The sequence below is a fragment of the Henckelia pumila genome, chromosome 4, assembly GCF_033568475.1.
Source record: "Henckelia pumila isolate YLH828 chromosome 4, ASM3356847v2, whole genome shotgun sequence".
In the NCBI taxonomy this organism is placed as follows: domain Eukaryota; kingdom Viridiplantae; phylum Streptophyta; class Magnoliopsida; order Lamiales; family Gesneriaceae; genus Henckelia; species Henckelia pumila.
Window position 1 is genome coordinate 41,110,314 of NC_133123.1, and position 16,141 is coordinate 41,126,454.

General features: G+C 38.7%; 1 protein-coding gene across 1 annotated transcript; it reads right to left on the reverse strand.

Moving 5' to 3' along the window:
- Window positions 1-15: 15 nt before the first annotated feature.
- On the reverse strand, window positions 16-3,526 carry LOC140867579 (probable serine/threonine-protein kinase PBL25). The gene is made up of 5 exons (XM_073272645.1): window positions 2,979-3,526; window positions 2,202-2,401; window positions 1,911-2,100; window positions 1,389-1,777; window positions 16-1,289 (listed from the first exon to the last, which is right to left on the reverse strand). The coding sequence occupies exons 1-5, from the start codon at window positions 3,088-3,090 to the stop codon at window positions 369-371; spliced, it is 1,812 nt and encodes a 603-aa protein (XP_073128746.1). The 5' UTR covers window positions 3,091-3,526; the 3' UTR covers window positions 16-368.
- Window positions 3,527-16,141: the final 12,615 nt, after the last annotated feature.

The window sequence follows — 16,141 nt, forward strand, 5'->3', positions numbered from 1 at the left end:
TCAATAAATTCTTGTTTCAATTATTATTACTTACAAACACTTTTGAAAAGTCCAAAAATACGATAACACACACACAAAAGAGATGAAAGGGAAATAAAGCTAGAAAATAAGATGTTTCTTGCATATCGGCATGCTTCAATTATCCTACACATCTCCTCAACGGGACAAATGGATAAAAGAAATCTTGATCTGGTCAGGTGAACAAAAAAAAAAACCAAAAAAGAAAAAAAGAAAAAAAAATAAGAATTTTAAACGAAGTAGAATAATCACATTCTTAATCCTCTCTTGGATACAACTTGTTTTTGTTTATATGATGATAGCGATATTTTGTAGCAATTCCCACAATTTTGCTTAGTGATCGTTTCGGATCATCTCTCGTGTTCTTTTTCTGAATCTGCCATGCTGTTATGTCTCGAATACTCGGAACCATCGCGCGATCTCATGCTTTGCTCCATCAGATCATCATGCTGCTTTGGGCTAAAAATGTCTCCATCTTCGGAGCTGAAGCTGCTGCTGCGGCTTGAAGTGGAACCGATTGATTTCACGCAGCTTTCTTGCCTAGTAGTCGAGTTAAGGCTTTTACCGCTTGCTCTCGAGTTTATACTTACATTATGATTATGGGGCATTTCATCCGAAGATTCTTCATCGCTGCTAGAATCAGAATCAGAATCAGAATCAGAATCAGAATGATCATGATGTTCTTGAACTTTGCTGCTCTGCCTCAGATTGGGAGGAATACTATCTTCTGGTAAATTGCTATCACACCTCATGCTGAATCCGAGACTGTCATCTCTCGAGTAAATGCTGTTGTTCTTGCTGTTTCTGCTGCTTCTACGAGATGATCTTGAACTCCATTTGCTTGAATCTTTGAACTTGTGATTCGACTTGCTCTTTGAGTACTCATCATCCGAGCTTGTTGAGCTTTCGTGTTCTTTTGGATTGTTCTTTTGGTCATCATCCTCCTCGCTATCTGAACTATAGTCTCGTTTATGGCAAGACGCGTTTGTGTGGTTAAAAGAATGGCTAACTCCATGTTGGCTCGTGGTTTCGACTCTTGATGATAGTATAGACATGAGACGAGCAGGGACTGGGGTTTCAGGGGGAGCAGTTGCAAGGAAACTAAGCGCTGCCACGACATCCATGATCAAGGGACGGACTGATGGTTCCTCGTGCAGGCACATTGATGCGACTCCCACTGCTTGGTTTAGGCTTGTGATTGGAAAATCCTTCTTAAGCAGAGGATCAGCCATTTCAGGGAACATTTTCGGGTCCCGGAAAATTGGTTGTGCCTATTCGAATGCATGCACATATAAAACCAAGTTAGATGAATACTACATGTCTCAAGATCTAAACTAAGTTTTCAAATGTATAGAAGTGATCGTACTCACCCAACTGACTATATTTTGCTCGTCGGCTGGCCGCGTGGTGTCTAAGGCTTTCCGCCCCGTGATGAGCTCAAGCAAAATTACCCCAAAACTATACACGTCTGACTTGGATGTCAGCTCACCATGTCTTTCATATTCGGGTGCACAATAGCCATATGTTGCCATGACTCTAGGCACATGCATCTTATTGCCACTCTGCACTAGCTTTGCAAGCCCGTAATCCGACAGCCTGGGATTGTTCATCTCATCAAGCAAGATATTTGAAGCTTTTAAGTCTCGGTATATGATAGGAGGGTTGGCCTTTTCATGCAAGTACTCAAGCCCTTGAGCGATCCCCAACGCTATTTTCATCCTTGTGGACCAGTTCATTGGCTTTATATTAGGTTGAAGATCTGCAAAATTCGAACAAAATCCATTCCAAGTTAGCAACATAGATGACCTACTTATGACGCGTGAACAAAAAACCCGCTGGCTAGCCAGATAACGTCGGGGTCAAGAATGAGTTAGAAAGCGAGCGCAGGGTACCAAATAGGAAGTTTTTCAGAGATCCTGCTGGCATGTATTCATACACCAAAAGCCGTTGTTCTCCATCTGCGCAGTAACCAATCAAACTGACCAGATTCGGGTGTTGAAGCAGGCTCAACATCAAAACTTCGACTTGGAACTCCTTGCTCCCCTGTGTTCCACTCCTGTCTAGTTGCCTTACAGCCACAACCTTCCGGAAGAAAGACAAAAAAAAGTTGACATTCTTCATGAAAATTAGCTAAACTTGCAAAACATACGAGTTGTGTTGATATCTACACATGCATAGTGTACCTGTCCACTCGATTGGAGTGTTGCTCTAAATACTCTTCCAAATCCACCCTCACCTAATAAACATTCTTGTCGAAAGTTCTTTGTTGCGATAGCAAGTTCGCGAAAAGTGAAAGTTTTTGCGGTGTTATCACCATTTTCTGCAGGTGGAGAATCTGGTTTATTACCGGTTTCGGCTGATGGAGCTTGCATACTGCTATGCACTGTAAAGGAAAAACAAGATGGCATGTCATAAGAAGCTATGAATTCTAGATTGTGTTTTTTTCATTCTCTTCTCATGTTAGGATTATATGTGCGCGCACACTCATGAAAACTCTCAGAAAACACGAGACAGTTGCTGATCTGATGGTTTGTATGGGTAGATGGGGTAGAAAGTTTCAAATTTGATGTGGTTAAAGTTCAAATTATGCATAATTGTTTAGTGTGAAAAATTGGAATTAAAGTTTTTGGAACCAAAATAACTTGGGAAGTTTTAAATTTTGTGTCCTCTAATAATGAAGTGTTTGGATTTTTCATACATATGACGTTTCCAAACTTCATGAAAATATTGTCTAAACATTTGATACTGATTGAAACTTTGACCGATGATATAGATCCGTATTGAACCATTATCTCATACGAACGAAATCATAATCCACTTTTATTAAGTGATCTATTAGATAATAAAAAAAGAGATGATCTTGAATACTATTCGGAAGCATAAAAACATGGAAATGACAAAAAAAAAAATCGTACATGATCATAAAATATATCATGATTTTAAGGGGACAATTAACTCACCATGAGGAGGTGATAAATGAGTGGAGACATTTTTTGCCTGAGGTGCCGGCGAATTATCTTCTGCCCGGCTTTCTTCCTTATTTCCGAAACATGGGAGGCAACCGCAACTCATTTCTTCACCCTTAATATATGATGATTTTTCCCCAAAACCAAACTAAATGAATATAAATTATAAAATATAAACACAAAAAATGAAAATTTCAAATTAAATAATGTGTATGTATATATATATGGCCCAACCCTCCACGCCAAATTAAACGTGCAAATTACTCTACAATTTCCTTGTTTCTCCAGGCCTCAAAATATTGCATAAACGAAGCAAACGAATCGATGGAATGATGCGAAAAATCTTGCAAATGGAAAAAATATCGTTATTTATGAAAAGGGTTCATCGGTGAAAGAATAATGCATGCATATATGGGTGGATTGGAGCATGGGGTCCTCCAAAAAAATGAAGGACCCTTGAATGGGAACAAAAATGGCAATGAATTGTGAATAATTTGATCAAGAGATCTAAAAAAAGATTCAATGTTTTTGGAGAAGAAGAGAAAAAAAGGGCGTGTTGTTTATGGACATGCATTTGGATGGAAGAATTATTTTTTTGCCTTAGAAATTTGTGTCATTCATTCCGAGGAAAAAGGGGGACATAATGCCATAATGGACATATGTTTTTTTTGAGGTGGTTTCTTGCCATTGTTCTTCGCATTCATTAGGTCAAAAAATCGGATGCATTAGTTTACGATGCAAGCTACAAAACATTTTTATTTGAGGAAAAAATTGCAATTTGGTATTCTATCTAATTGTTTTTGTTGTTTTGGTCGTCTAATTATTGAGTTTCTTTTTCTCTAATTAGTATTTTAAAATTCTAGCACTTTTCACTTATTTTGATGTTTTCGGTGATACGTCAACATTAGATCGGTGTCATATTAGCTTCGAAAAAATAAAATTACAAATAAACTAAAAAAAATGACAGATTTTTCTTATAGTAGAAATATTTTATTAATATATAGTTTGAAATTTTAAAAAATATACATATTGTATCGACAAAGATTATGCCATCATTTTTTTTAAAAGACATCTGCAATTAGCTAAACGTGCTAGCTAGCTATATATTTCCACTTGGAAATTGGAATATATATATATATATATATTTTCATCGAGAAGGTATCCATGTCTAGATGATACTTGAATCCCACTAATAACAAGAACTCTTTTGTTTTATACATTCATGCCTCCAGATACAGTTTTGAAAAAACATAATAAATTTTTTAAAAAAAAATCTCAATTTTTCATATTACATTTTATTTAATTTTTTTTAAAAAATAACAATCATTTAATTAGTACGTACATAATTGGCGGCATATTCGTTTCGTTTTGTGATCTTAATTAAGTGATGTAATGAAGACATAATTGAAAACATAATAGTGGTGTTAGAGCATGAAAACCATTATTCCATTTTTTTTCATATACGTTCTACCACATAGATACATATATATACGTGTGTGTGTATTTTTTTATTTTTTTTGGGGTATGAAATTAAATTCCAATTATGTGAATATTTACTTGTCAAATTAACAATGAAAACCAAGGGTTGCTTGTCTGTTAACTCTAAAATCATGAAAAAATGACGCACGTCCTAATAAATAATAATTAGGGGACGTCAACTACTTTTGAAGTTGAGCGCAAACTTCAACAATCTTAGGTACCGTCTGAGTAAATCGACGAGCAGACGTGCAGAAGTGGACGCATGGATATGCGTATCCATGGTTCCGCACAAAAAGTCAAAACCAAAATTTAAAATTTACAAAATAAACATTTTTAATTAGTTAGGGATTAGGGATATATAGATAATATTAGAAGGTTTAATTGATGAGTGAATGGTCCTAAAATCCCTAATAGTCTAATACCCTTCCTAACTTTATTATAACTCCCTAGCCAAAAGATTCTTTACTATAACTCCATAGGACCACCAAACTTGAATATTTTAATGTTTAATTCTTGTACTGGATTTATGCTAATCTATGCTTGAAATCTATAGGTTTTATGCTTAAAATTTAAAGGTTATATGCTTGAATCTGGAGATTTTGTGCTCATTTGCAGTATAAAGAATTATCCGCAAAATGGTATCAGAGCTTTAGGTTAATTATTCAGACGTAATATTATTTGTTAATTCATGCTTTTCTTTGTTGAGGAGAAGATTTCTACAAAAGATGACTTCAAACGAAGGTTTGAATCAAGAGGATTTTATTCATATAAATCCTATAAACAAGTTAATCTATTCACAATAGATTACTTACAACAGGTTATGATTAATGCTCTTAATTTTGAAGAGATAAAGAAAAATGATTTCTAACTCTCAATTTTTAGAGATTACCCCAGATTCCTCAAAACTCTCCGAAGATCTTAGAGAAATTCAAAAGACGGTACAATATTACAGCAATCAGCTGTATGAAATACCTCGGCAAATTGATGAAATCCTTAAGAAACAAGAAGAAATTCTTGGAACTCTAAAGGATCTTCAAAATAAAATCATAAATCTAGAACATACTTCGGGTTCTAGAAAAGAAAATACAGGAGGAAGGTTACCACTCTCATTTGGTACCGAACCTTTGTTACATCAGAAAGGTAAAACCAAAATAGTTCAAAAACCTTTAACCAATGATGAAATGATGATTAATCTTATAAAAGCAGTATCAGAGAAAAACACTATCTGATGACTATTTTAGAAAGATTAAATCTCGAGGATCTACAAGATCTTGCAGATTTATTTGCGAATCTGAAAGTAGTAGATCTAAAAATGAATTTTCCTGAGGGTGAACAACTCATAGGGAATCCCCCAAGATATGTGGTTAAAACAGAAGAACCGCATAGTGAGTTTCAGGTTGGAGAAAATTCACATCCAGCAGGAACCAGATCAAGGAGTAAAATCTCACTCCATCAAACTCCTTACGGAAAAACTGTTTTAGATCCAATACATCCTTACGGGGTTATGGTAAACCTTGATGTTTTGGACTTCAAAAACAGAGAAGATCTTATAGATGATTGGACGTCAGCTATGAGAATAGCAGCAGGGACATTAGATCTCAATAAAGAAGAATTCATTAAACTTCTAGAAATGAGTCTAATGGGATCTGTTAAGATCGCATGGGAGATGACTATGCCAGAAACTAAGGAATCAATCTTAGCAGGAGAATCCCTCAGCGAGATTGGAGAAAGAATGGCCACCCTATTTAAAGCACAATTCATAGGGGTATATTATTTCAATAATCAAGATACAGAGAAAAAGAGAAGATATACTCAAGCTCTTTATAGCCTCGAGTTACATGATATCTGTTTAGTTGATGAATACATTATGTTATTCACTAAATACAGATGGAATTCGGAATTCGAGAAAAATATAGCTATTCAGCTATTTTTCGCAAAAATGCCAAGTCCTTGGAGAGAAATGTTGATCAAAGAATATGTTCCAGGTAATCTTGATACATTGGCAAGACGTGCCTTCTTTTTGAAAAGGAAAATTAGCAGAATGGTACCATATGGCACCATTACAGAAGAAGTACAAGAAAATAAGGGGTATAGATAAGCGTACACCTTTGTGTTGTAGAGAAAATGATCTTCCAACGATCATTGGAAACAGATCACATGGATTTAAAAGGAAAAAATTCAGAAATAATCCCTATAATAAAAGAATGAAAAGTTCTCGGAAACCAAAAACATTTTGGTCCAAACAAAAGGCCAGATCCTATAGATCGGGTAGAATAAGTGGACCTACAAGAACATCCCCAACAACAGGCTCATAACAAAGCAGGGGAAGAACACCATCAAAAAGAACTTTCAGAAGAACTCGTACAAGAGCAAGTGAAAGTTTCAAGGATTGCAACTGCTGGACATGTGGAGCAAGAGGACATATATCTACAAATTGTCCAGAAAACGAGAAAAAAAAAGGAGTTAAACTCTTTGAAGCAACACCAGATATGAATGATGCGGTCTTCTTTCAAGATCTAGTCCAAGTATATCAATTTGAGGATATCCCCTCAGATGAAAGCATATACGAAGAAGAGATATTGTTTAGTCGAGAAGTTTCTGAGGATGAATCAGAATCAGAATCAGAATCAGAGTAAAGAGGAAGTGTTTTGGCATGAAACACATGAAAGTTTGGCTGGGTTCTTTAGTCAAACCACGATATCTCATAATATGGTCCAAGGGATTATGAGAGAAAATCCAACATTACAAAAGTACCAAGGATTTTCGGCAGGACAAGTTGAAAGAGTCTTAGGAAACCTAGGGTTAAGACAAAGAAGACATAATTTGATTTATAAGGTATCCAGAAGGGAAATGGCGATCCTTATGGAATTAACCAGTAATCAAATTGAGATGCAGTTAATTTTCTTTGAAGAAATTCGAGAGGAATTACAGAAATTAAAAGCAGAAGTAGCAAAGACAATGTCTTGGATTCATATTGGAGCAATACAGATTATGATCAAAGCTACTTTTAAAGAGGGAAAAGATTCACCCATAGATATCGTAGTATGCGATAAAAGAATGGGGAATATACAAGATGCAGTTCTATGAACTATCTCGGGAAATTTGTGTGCAGGAAAAATTGTGGGAGTTATTTATCCAAGAATAGCCTACAATTTAGCTGATAGAGATTTTAGTCGAGCCTTGACGTTGCATCAAAACTTCAAGGAAAAAAGACTAATGAAGGAAGGTAATAGGTCATATTCTATTACGTATCAAATTTCATATGCTCTTTCTAATACTCACCATTCTGAATTATTTATTAGAAATGAGTTCATTGAAATTCCAGAGATCTTTGGAAAAGTTGCTCAAGCAATATACCCGGAAATAATCGAGCTTCCTTTAATTCAGGAAACAGACATTCAAATTCAAGACAGACCGGTTCTATACAGAGACCTTAAAATATAACCCCGAAGGTTATCTTTCCAAGGAGACAGAATGACAAGCAAGAGATGGGACAAATCTCCTATTCAAGAAATTCCACCAGAAGAAAAAGAGTTTTCTATAATAGGAAAACTTAGATCTCTAGAAGGATGGAAAGAAGTGAATTCGAAATTACAATTCATCGGAACCAGTTCCCTTGTAACTCGATTTATTATTTGGAACAACAGAAAAAAGGAACTTACCAAGGAGTGATAAATATTGGAGAATTGGAAGTTCAAATCTGGGGAATTCCAGGAAAAGAAATAGATCAGCTCATTCTTGGTCTAGAATTTCTGGAGGACCATAAACCATGGAAACGCCTTGAAAAGGTAATAGAGTTCATGGCAAAAGAAAAGACTTGGAGGATTCAATAAGAATTATACGAAATGAAAAACCAAGAGAATTGGATAAGGGACAATCCCTTAATCAGATTCGAAAACTCTGTTCACAAACAGAGGAAGAAGCAACTGCTGAAATTAGTAAGTCATGAACATGATTTACTAAAACGCATTGAAGAAGTAGAAATGTGTAACCATACTCTACCTTCTGAGGCCTTAGAAAAACTAAAGGTAAATAGTCTTAATCGGATTACTGAATTACAACGCAGTCTGTTAAAAATGGCGGGGCCATTTAGTAATCCCTTTAAAAAATGACAACAAGTCCTTTCTCCATATACATTCTGATAGGGATATTGTATGAACAATATAAGGCTGAGTACTTTGCAGCTTATATTGACTCGGGAGCAGGAATTTGTACAGCAAAAAGAGGAGTCTTCCCTGAAGAATGTGAAGAAGAATTGCCAAAAATTGCTGGACGAGATTTCTCTCGAAGAATTTTAATTCTTTGCAAAGGAATAAAACAAGCAGAGATCCTTATGGGAGGTGCAGGTCAAACACCTTGGTACAAGGTAAAAACACCACCAATCTATTTCCATGATACAGGAGCTGATATCCTGTTAGGAAATAACTTCTTACAAATGTTTAAGAAGTACACACAAGACAATGAGTCAAGAAAACTTATGTTCACTACAATTTGTGATCATAAAATTATAGTTCAAAGACTCAAGGTTGCTTTTTATCGACAATTGCCGATAATATTTCGCAGCCAGCGTGGTGATAAAGAACAACTTTTTCACCCGAAAATGAAAGATCCAAGAAGGTTTGGAGAAACCATGTTGAAAATAACAACATAACAAGAACTCCAAACAGAGGATATGAAGCTTCTCAAGGTAACTCAAAATCACAGAGATATAGAGATAGAAAATAAGGTATCCCTTGAAGATGTCAAAAAGAGACTCAAAGAAAGTTACAACGAGCATCCTTTGACATGGTGGGATAGAAATCAACTCAAAGCCAGTCTTACTCTAAAGGAATGCAAAGAGTATGAATTTGTTAGATATAAGTCTATCCCGATGAACATAACAGATCAAAAGGATATGAGAATGATTATCAAGGAACATTTGGACCTTGGTTTAATCAAAAAAGGAGTTTCACCATATAGCATCCAAGGTTTTCTGGTTAGAAATCATGATGAAATAAAAAGAGGAAAACTCAGGCTAGTTATTAACTACCAAGGTATTAATAAAATCCTGAAGTTTGATGGGTACTTCATACCAAGTAGAGAACACCTAATTAGCTGTGTACGAAATGCTAGAGTGTTCTCAAAATTTGTTGTAAGTCTGGATTTTACCAGATTCGAATGGAAGAAGGCAGTAAGAAATTCATAGCCTTCTCCACTCCACAAGGACACTATATTTGGGAAGTTATGCCTATGAGATTCGCTAATGCACCCCAGATATTTCAAAGAAAGATGGATAACCTTTTTAAAGATTATTTCAACTTTATGTTTGTTTATATTGATGATATTCTGATAGCATCAAAAAACATAGACGAACACGTTAAACATTTAGAGATTTTCTCTAAAATTTGTAAACAAGAAGGACTGGTCTTATCTGAAAAGAAAGCAGTCATAGCAACAAGGAAAATTGAATTCCTTGGTATTGAGATTGATGAAACTGGAATAATTCTGCAACTCCATATTGTGGAAAAGGTAAAAAATTTTCCAGATAAACTCAAAGACGTAAAACAACTCCAGAGTTTTCTTGGAGTAGTTAATTTTGCAGGGATGTTCATTAACAACCTAGCAATATACAGAAAAGTGCTCAGTGCTTTGTTAAAAAAGGATGTTAGGTTTATATGGACCGATGACTATACTAAAGGGGTAAACCAATTAAAAGAGATATGTAAGAATCTCCCAAAAATGGCTATACCCTTAGATGAAGATGATCTGGTATTATTTACGGATGCCAGTGACGATTGGTGGGTAGCAGTCCTTACCAAGATCACTCCAGATGGGGAAATACCATGCAGATACTGTAGCGGTCTTTTTTCAGAATCAGAGGCCATCAGATGGCATATCAACGAAAAGGAATTTTATGCAGTTAAAAGGGCTTTTGAAAAATGGCCATTATTTTTACTTGCTAAAAAATTCACTCTGAAGGTTGATAACACCCAGGTAAAAGCTTTCCTAAGAAATAAAATTGAATCTAAACCTGAGAAAGCTAGGTTATTAAGATGACAAGCATTATGTCAAAATTATATTTTTGATATTGTTATTATTAAATCTCATGAAAATATTCTTGCAGATTTTTTAACAAGAGATGGAAGGCAGTGACGTGGATTCCATCATGAAAATGCAGAGACATCTCAGGGAACACCTTGGGTTTCTTCAAACCGAGTTCAACCAGTTAGCCATTAATGCTGAAATGGCCGGCAGGTTACAACAAGCTGATCGGATAAAAGTATCTAATCGAATTACATGATGCATGCAAGCTCAAACACAACTATGGGCTGCTATTCAAGGGCCAATTGTGAAGGCTATAGAGAAACCATTGGTTTCTCATAAACAAGATATGATAAAACCATTGGTTTTACAAAAATAAGAAATACAACCACCGGTTGGGAAACAAGATGTTGAGGAAGCTAAAACTCAAGAAAGTGCTAATCTATCATCAGCTTTTGATGATCTAGATAAAGCAACAATTGATGAGGATTCCTCATCAAGTCAACCCTCCGCCTCTGGCGTAAAAGAGGAAGAGATCAATCTTAAGCCCAACACTGACAAGGGCAAATCTAAGATCGATACTAACCCAACTATTATTTCTCCATTTCATGTTTATCAACAAAGGTGGGAGAAATTAAGTACAAGAAGTGAAATTAACCCTAACACTTGTAGGGTTGATGTGACAGAGATATATCCAAGGGTTTGACTAAAAAACTATGTCAATCCTAAGGATGTAAAGCTCTGGTATGAATTTGGAGCCTTGGCCTCAGTTTATACAACGTCACCAAGCTTCCCGGAGATATCACAGTTACCGAAATGGATTCAGGAAGTAGTCCAAGAATGTAGTGACCCTTACCCGGATCATCTACTAAACAGAACTTAGGCATGCAATTAACTTAATAAACAGATATCAGAATAAACTGCGGAAACATTACTAAAATTACAATCCTAAGGCAAGAAATCTGTAAATATCCAAAATAGATTATACAACCAAATCGAAAGCTGTATCAACCCAAAACAACAGAAATAAACCTAGACGAAGCTCCAGCTGGCCAACCACTGCCTAGCCCCTATTGGAACCACCCGCCTTGTCCAATCGCAAACCTGCCCCATGGAATAGGGTGTCCAGAAACACAGAGTACGAGACGTGAGCATAAAATGCTCAGTACGAGAGTATGAGTATACATGCATGCAAAGTGAACTCCATATAACTCGAGGTCAAGGATCAGATAACAGAGACAGACCGGGCCCTGGTATGTAGCACGTTGTGCCGTCGCTTCAGGAGTTGGCTCCCATACCAATATACCAGTGGATATACCGGACCCAAATCGATGGAATTCCATCCACTAACAGGATAGGGAAAAACCCTACTAACAGACATCTCGAAGGAGATAGCTCAGTATGCAAATGAATGCAACATAAATCAATGACATATAAATCATGCAGTCACATAATACATGCATACTCAGTCAGGATATCTCGAACAGTACTTCCGTACCTCAAATCAGTGCAAGCTCTACCAACTCTAGGTCCACGCCTATAGTCTGCTCTACATTGCCAAATGATACTACTGTCATTATAGTGCTCTAAAAGCCTTAACTAAGCTATTGCATACTCCTAAATATTTATAGGAAGCAAAAGCTATACCTTCGTCCGTCGTTAGCCCTTTGCTGTAGAGTGCCTCAAAACTAGGCCACAGCTCCGCTACGACGCCTGGATCGCTATGCCACTTTCGGATTCCCCATGGGATGCCTAGAATTCCCTAGATCTGAGTTAGAAGGCTAAGGAATTGAGAGAGAAGAGAGGGATCGGTGCACTCAAAAATGAGCTCGGCACCCCCTATTTATAGACGGAGTTCGGATCGTCCGAACTGGACTTCGGGTCATCCGAACTCGTTCGGGTCGTCCGAACTGGGCTTCGGGTCGTCCGAACCCGATATTATATCATTGCTTACGTCAGCATGATGATGTCATCCATGACGACTGTTGGCAGTACGTTCGGAGCGTCCGAACCACTCTTCGGATCGTCCGAACCCTGACTTCGGACCGTCCGAACCTTGACTTCGGAGCCTCCGAACTCGATGAACCTTAAACCATTTCCAAGTGTTCTGAATCCAATTCCGAACTCCGTTAACCCATTAAGAGTTTCCTTAATCACGTTTACTCTTAACTAATAGGATTAATGAATTGATTAACACTTAATCACTAATTTCGGGCACGGGCTACTACATTCTCCCCCACTTAAGATGTTTCGTCCTCGAAAACAGATCTTAAGTACTGAATGTAAAACAGAAATCAGAAACATTCTTTATTCTAGTCAAACGCTTACAGAGTTTACAACTGAATACAACTCGAAAATGAAATCAAAACAACTCAGGATGGTCTTCACGCATCCTGTTCTCAAGCTCCCAAGTAGCTTCTTCAGTGCCTCGGTGCGGCCACTGAACTAAAACCAGAGGAATGACTTTGTTCCGCAAAACCTTATCCTTATAATCCAGGATACGAATAGGTTTCTCAACATAGGTCAAATCCTTGCTCACCTGAACCTCAGACCGCTGCAGAATATGAGACTCATCCGCCACATACCGTCGCAACAGAGATACGTGGAACACGTCGTGAATACTAGAAAGGTGCGGTGGCAAAGCTAGTCGATAAGCCAAATCGCCAATGCTCTCCAAGATCTCAAACGGACCGATAAACCTAGGAGACAGCTTGCCCTTAAGGCCAAATCTGAGAATCTTGCGGAAAGGTGACACTCTCAGAAACACTTTCTCTCCGACATCGAACTGCAAAGGCCTACGCTTAGTGTTAGCATAGTTGGCCTGACGATCTTGTGCAGTCTTAATCCATTTCTTGATCTGATCAACAATGTCTACCGCCTGCTGGATAAACTCCGGTCCCTCAGCCTGTCTCTCCCCCACTTCTTCCCAGAAAAGTGGAGTACGACAACGTCGTCCGTACAACGCCTCAAAAGGTGTCATCCCAATACTAGTATGATAGCTGTTGTTGTACGCGAACTCGATCAATGGCAAATGATCCTGCCAGGCTGAACCAAAATCCATGACGCACGCTCTAAGCATATCCTCCAAAGTACGGATAGTGCGCTCTGACTGACCATCAGTCTCCGGATGATAGGCAGTACTCAAACTGAGAGTAGTACCCTTCGCACGCTGAACACTCCCCCAGAACCTAGAAGTAAACCTGTGTCCCGATCGCTGACAATACTCACAGGCACTCCATGAAGTCGAACGATCTCCTGAATATACAATCGAGCCATACGATCCACATTGTACTCCCGGCTATAGGCAATGAAATGCGCTGACTTGGTGAGTCGGTCCACCACAACCCAGATAGCATCACAGTTCCTCGGGGATACCGGCAAATGGGTCACAAAATCCATTGTGATAAACTCCCATTTTCATTCAGGAATAGGCAGACTGTGAAGCAATCCTCCGGGTCGTCGGTGCTCTGCCTTGACCTGTTGACACACCAAATATCTCGAAACAAACTGATAAATACTGCGTTTCATTCCCTTCCACCAGAAACGAGTACGTAGATCCTTGTACATCTTGTTGTGGGCTCCCAGGATGAATACTCAACTTAGTGCGATGCGCCTGAGACAAAATCTCCTCTCGCAACTCTACATCCTGCGAAATCACAAGCCTACCAGAAAAACACAGAAAATCATCTGACTGATAGTGAAATCCAGACAAGCTACCCTCGTTAGCTAGACGAGCTAAACGCTGGGTCTTCGAATCAGACATCTGAGCATCTCGAATCCGCGAATACAAAGCTGGCTCAGATAATATCGCAAAAATCTGGATACTCTGCATACCTTTCTTATGCTTGAAGGTATATCCCGAAGTACAACAGTCACTGATCGCACTAGACATCGAACAAGTCTGAAGTGCCGATAGTCGCACCTTGCGACTCAATGCATCTGCGGTGAGATTAGCAGCTCCCGGATGATACTTAATCTCGCAATCATAGTCCTTAAGCAAGTCCATCCAACGTCTCTGCCTCATGTTCAACTCCGCCTGAGTGAACAAATACTTGAGACTCTTATGGTCAGTGAAGATCTCAAAGTTCTCGCCATACAGATAATGACGCCAAATCTTCAAAGCGAACACAATAGCTGCCAATTCTAAATCATGCATTGGGTAGTTGTCCTCGTGAAGTTTCAGCTGTCTAGAAGCGTATGCGATCACATGCCCATTCTGAGTCAGGACATAACCTAACCCTGAAGAGAAGCATCAGTGTACACCACATACCCTCCAGATCCTGACGGTAATGCCAACACTGGCGCAAAAGTCAACCGCCATCGAAGCTAACAGAAGTTCTCCTCACACTCGGAGGACCACTCGAAATCCATACCCTTGCAGGTAAGCTGCGTCAAAGGTCGAGCTAGCTGAGAGAAGTTCAGAATGAAGCCACGATAATACCCTGCTAGACCCAGAAAACTACGGATCTCAGCAACCGTCGTCGGACGCGACCAATTAAGTACCGCCTCAATCTTGCTTGGATCAACAGAAATCCCCTCCCTGGATATGATATGGCCAAGAAAGACCAGTCGATCCATCCAGAACTCACACTTGCTCAGCTTGGCATATAACTGCTCATCTCGAAGAGTCTGCAGTACCAACCGCAAGTGAGAAACATGCTCTTCCATATTACACGAATACACCAAGATGTCGTCAATGAAGACCACGACAAACTTGTCCAAATACTCCCTGAAGACACGGTTCATCAGATCCATGAATATAGCCGGCGCATTAATCAAACCAAATGACATCACTAGAAACTCGTAATGCCCATAGCGAGTACGGAATGCAGTCTTGGCTACGTCCTGATCACGGACTCTCAACTGATGATACCCAGATCTCAAGTCAATCTTGAGTAAACTGAAGTGCCCTGCAGCTGATCAAACAAGTCATCAATACGAGGCAACGGATACTTGTTCTTCACAGTAACTCGATTCAGCTGCCGATAGTCAATGCATAACCGCATAGACCCATCCTTTTTCTTCACGAAGAGAGCAGGAGGTCCCCAAGGAGATATACTAGGACGAATGTATCCCTTGTCCAAAAGATCCTGTAGCTGATTCTTCAATTCATGCATCTCTGATGGAGCCAAACGATATGGTGCTCGCGAAATAGGCGAAGTACCCGGCATCAACTCTATGCCAAACTTGACTTCCCTAACATGAGGAAAACCCAAAATCTCATCAGAAAATACATCTGGAAATTCATCCACGACCGGAATGCTCTCTATCCCAAAGCTCTCAGTGGACAAATCAACTGCATAGATAAGGTAGCCTTCCCCGCCAGACTCTAGAGCTTGACAGGCTCTCAAAGCTGATACCAAAGGCATCGGGGGTCGTGCTCCCTCACCATAGAAAAACCAGCTCTCACTCCCCTCCGGATGAAAGCGCACTAATCTCTGATAGCAGTCCACTGAAGCTCGATAGGTAGTCAACATATCTATTCCCAGAATGCAATCAAAGTCGTCCATCGCAAGAACCATGAGATTCGCAATCAAGATGTTACCCTCGAACTCTAAAGGGCAACCCATCACTAGACGCTTAGCCAAAGCAGATTGGCCCGTCGGAGTAGAAACAGACATCACTACGTCTAGTGCAATGCATGGTAACTTATGCTT

Bases quoted from the DNA above. Each gene is read 5' to 3' on its own strand.
- LOC140867579 (XM_073272645.1), bottom strand. From the start codon at position 3,090: ATGAGTTGCGGTTGCCTCCCATGTTTCGGAAATAAGGAAGAAAGCCGG. The intron at 2,402-2,978 runs GTGAGTTAATTG...TTTCCTTTACAG, and splicing joins TCATTTATCACCTCCTCATG to TGCATAGCAGTATGCAAGCT. The intron at 1,778-1,910 runs GTACCCTGCGCT...CGAATTTTGCAG, and splicing joins TCTGAAAAACTTCCTATTTG to ATCTTCAACCTAATATAAAG.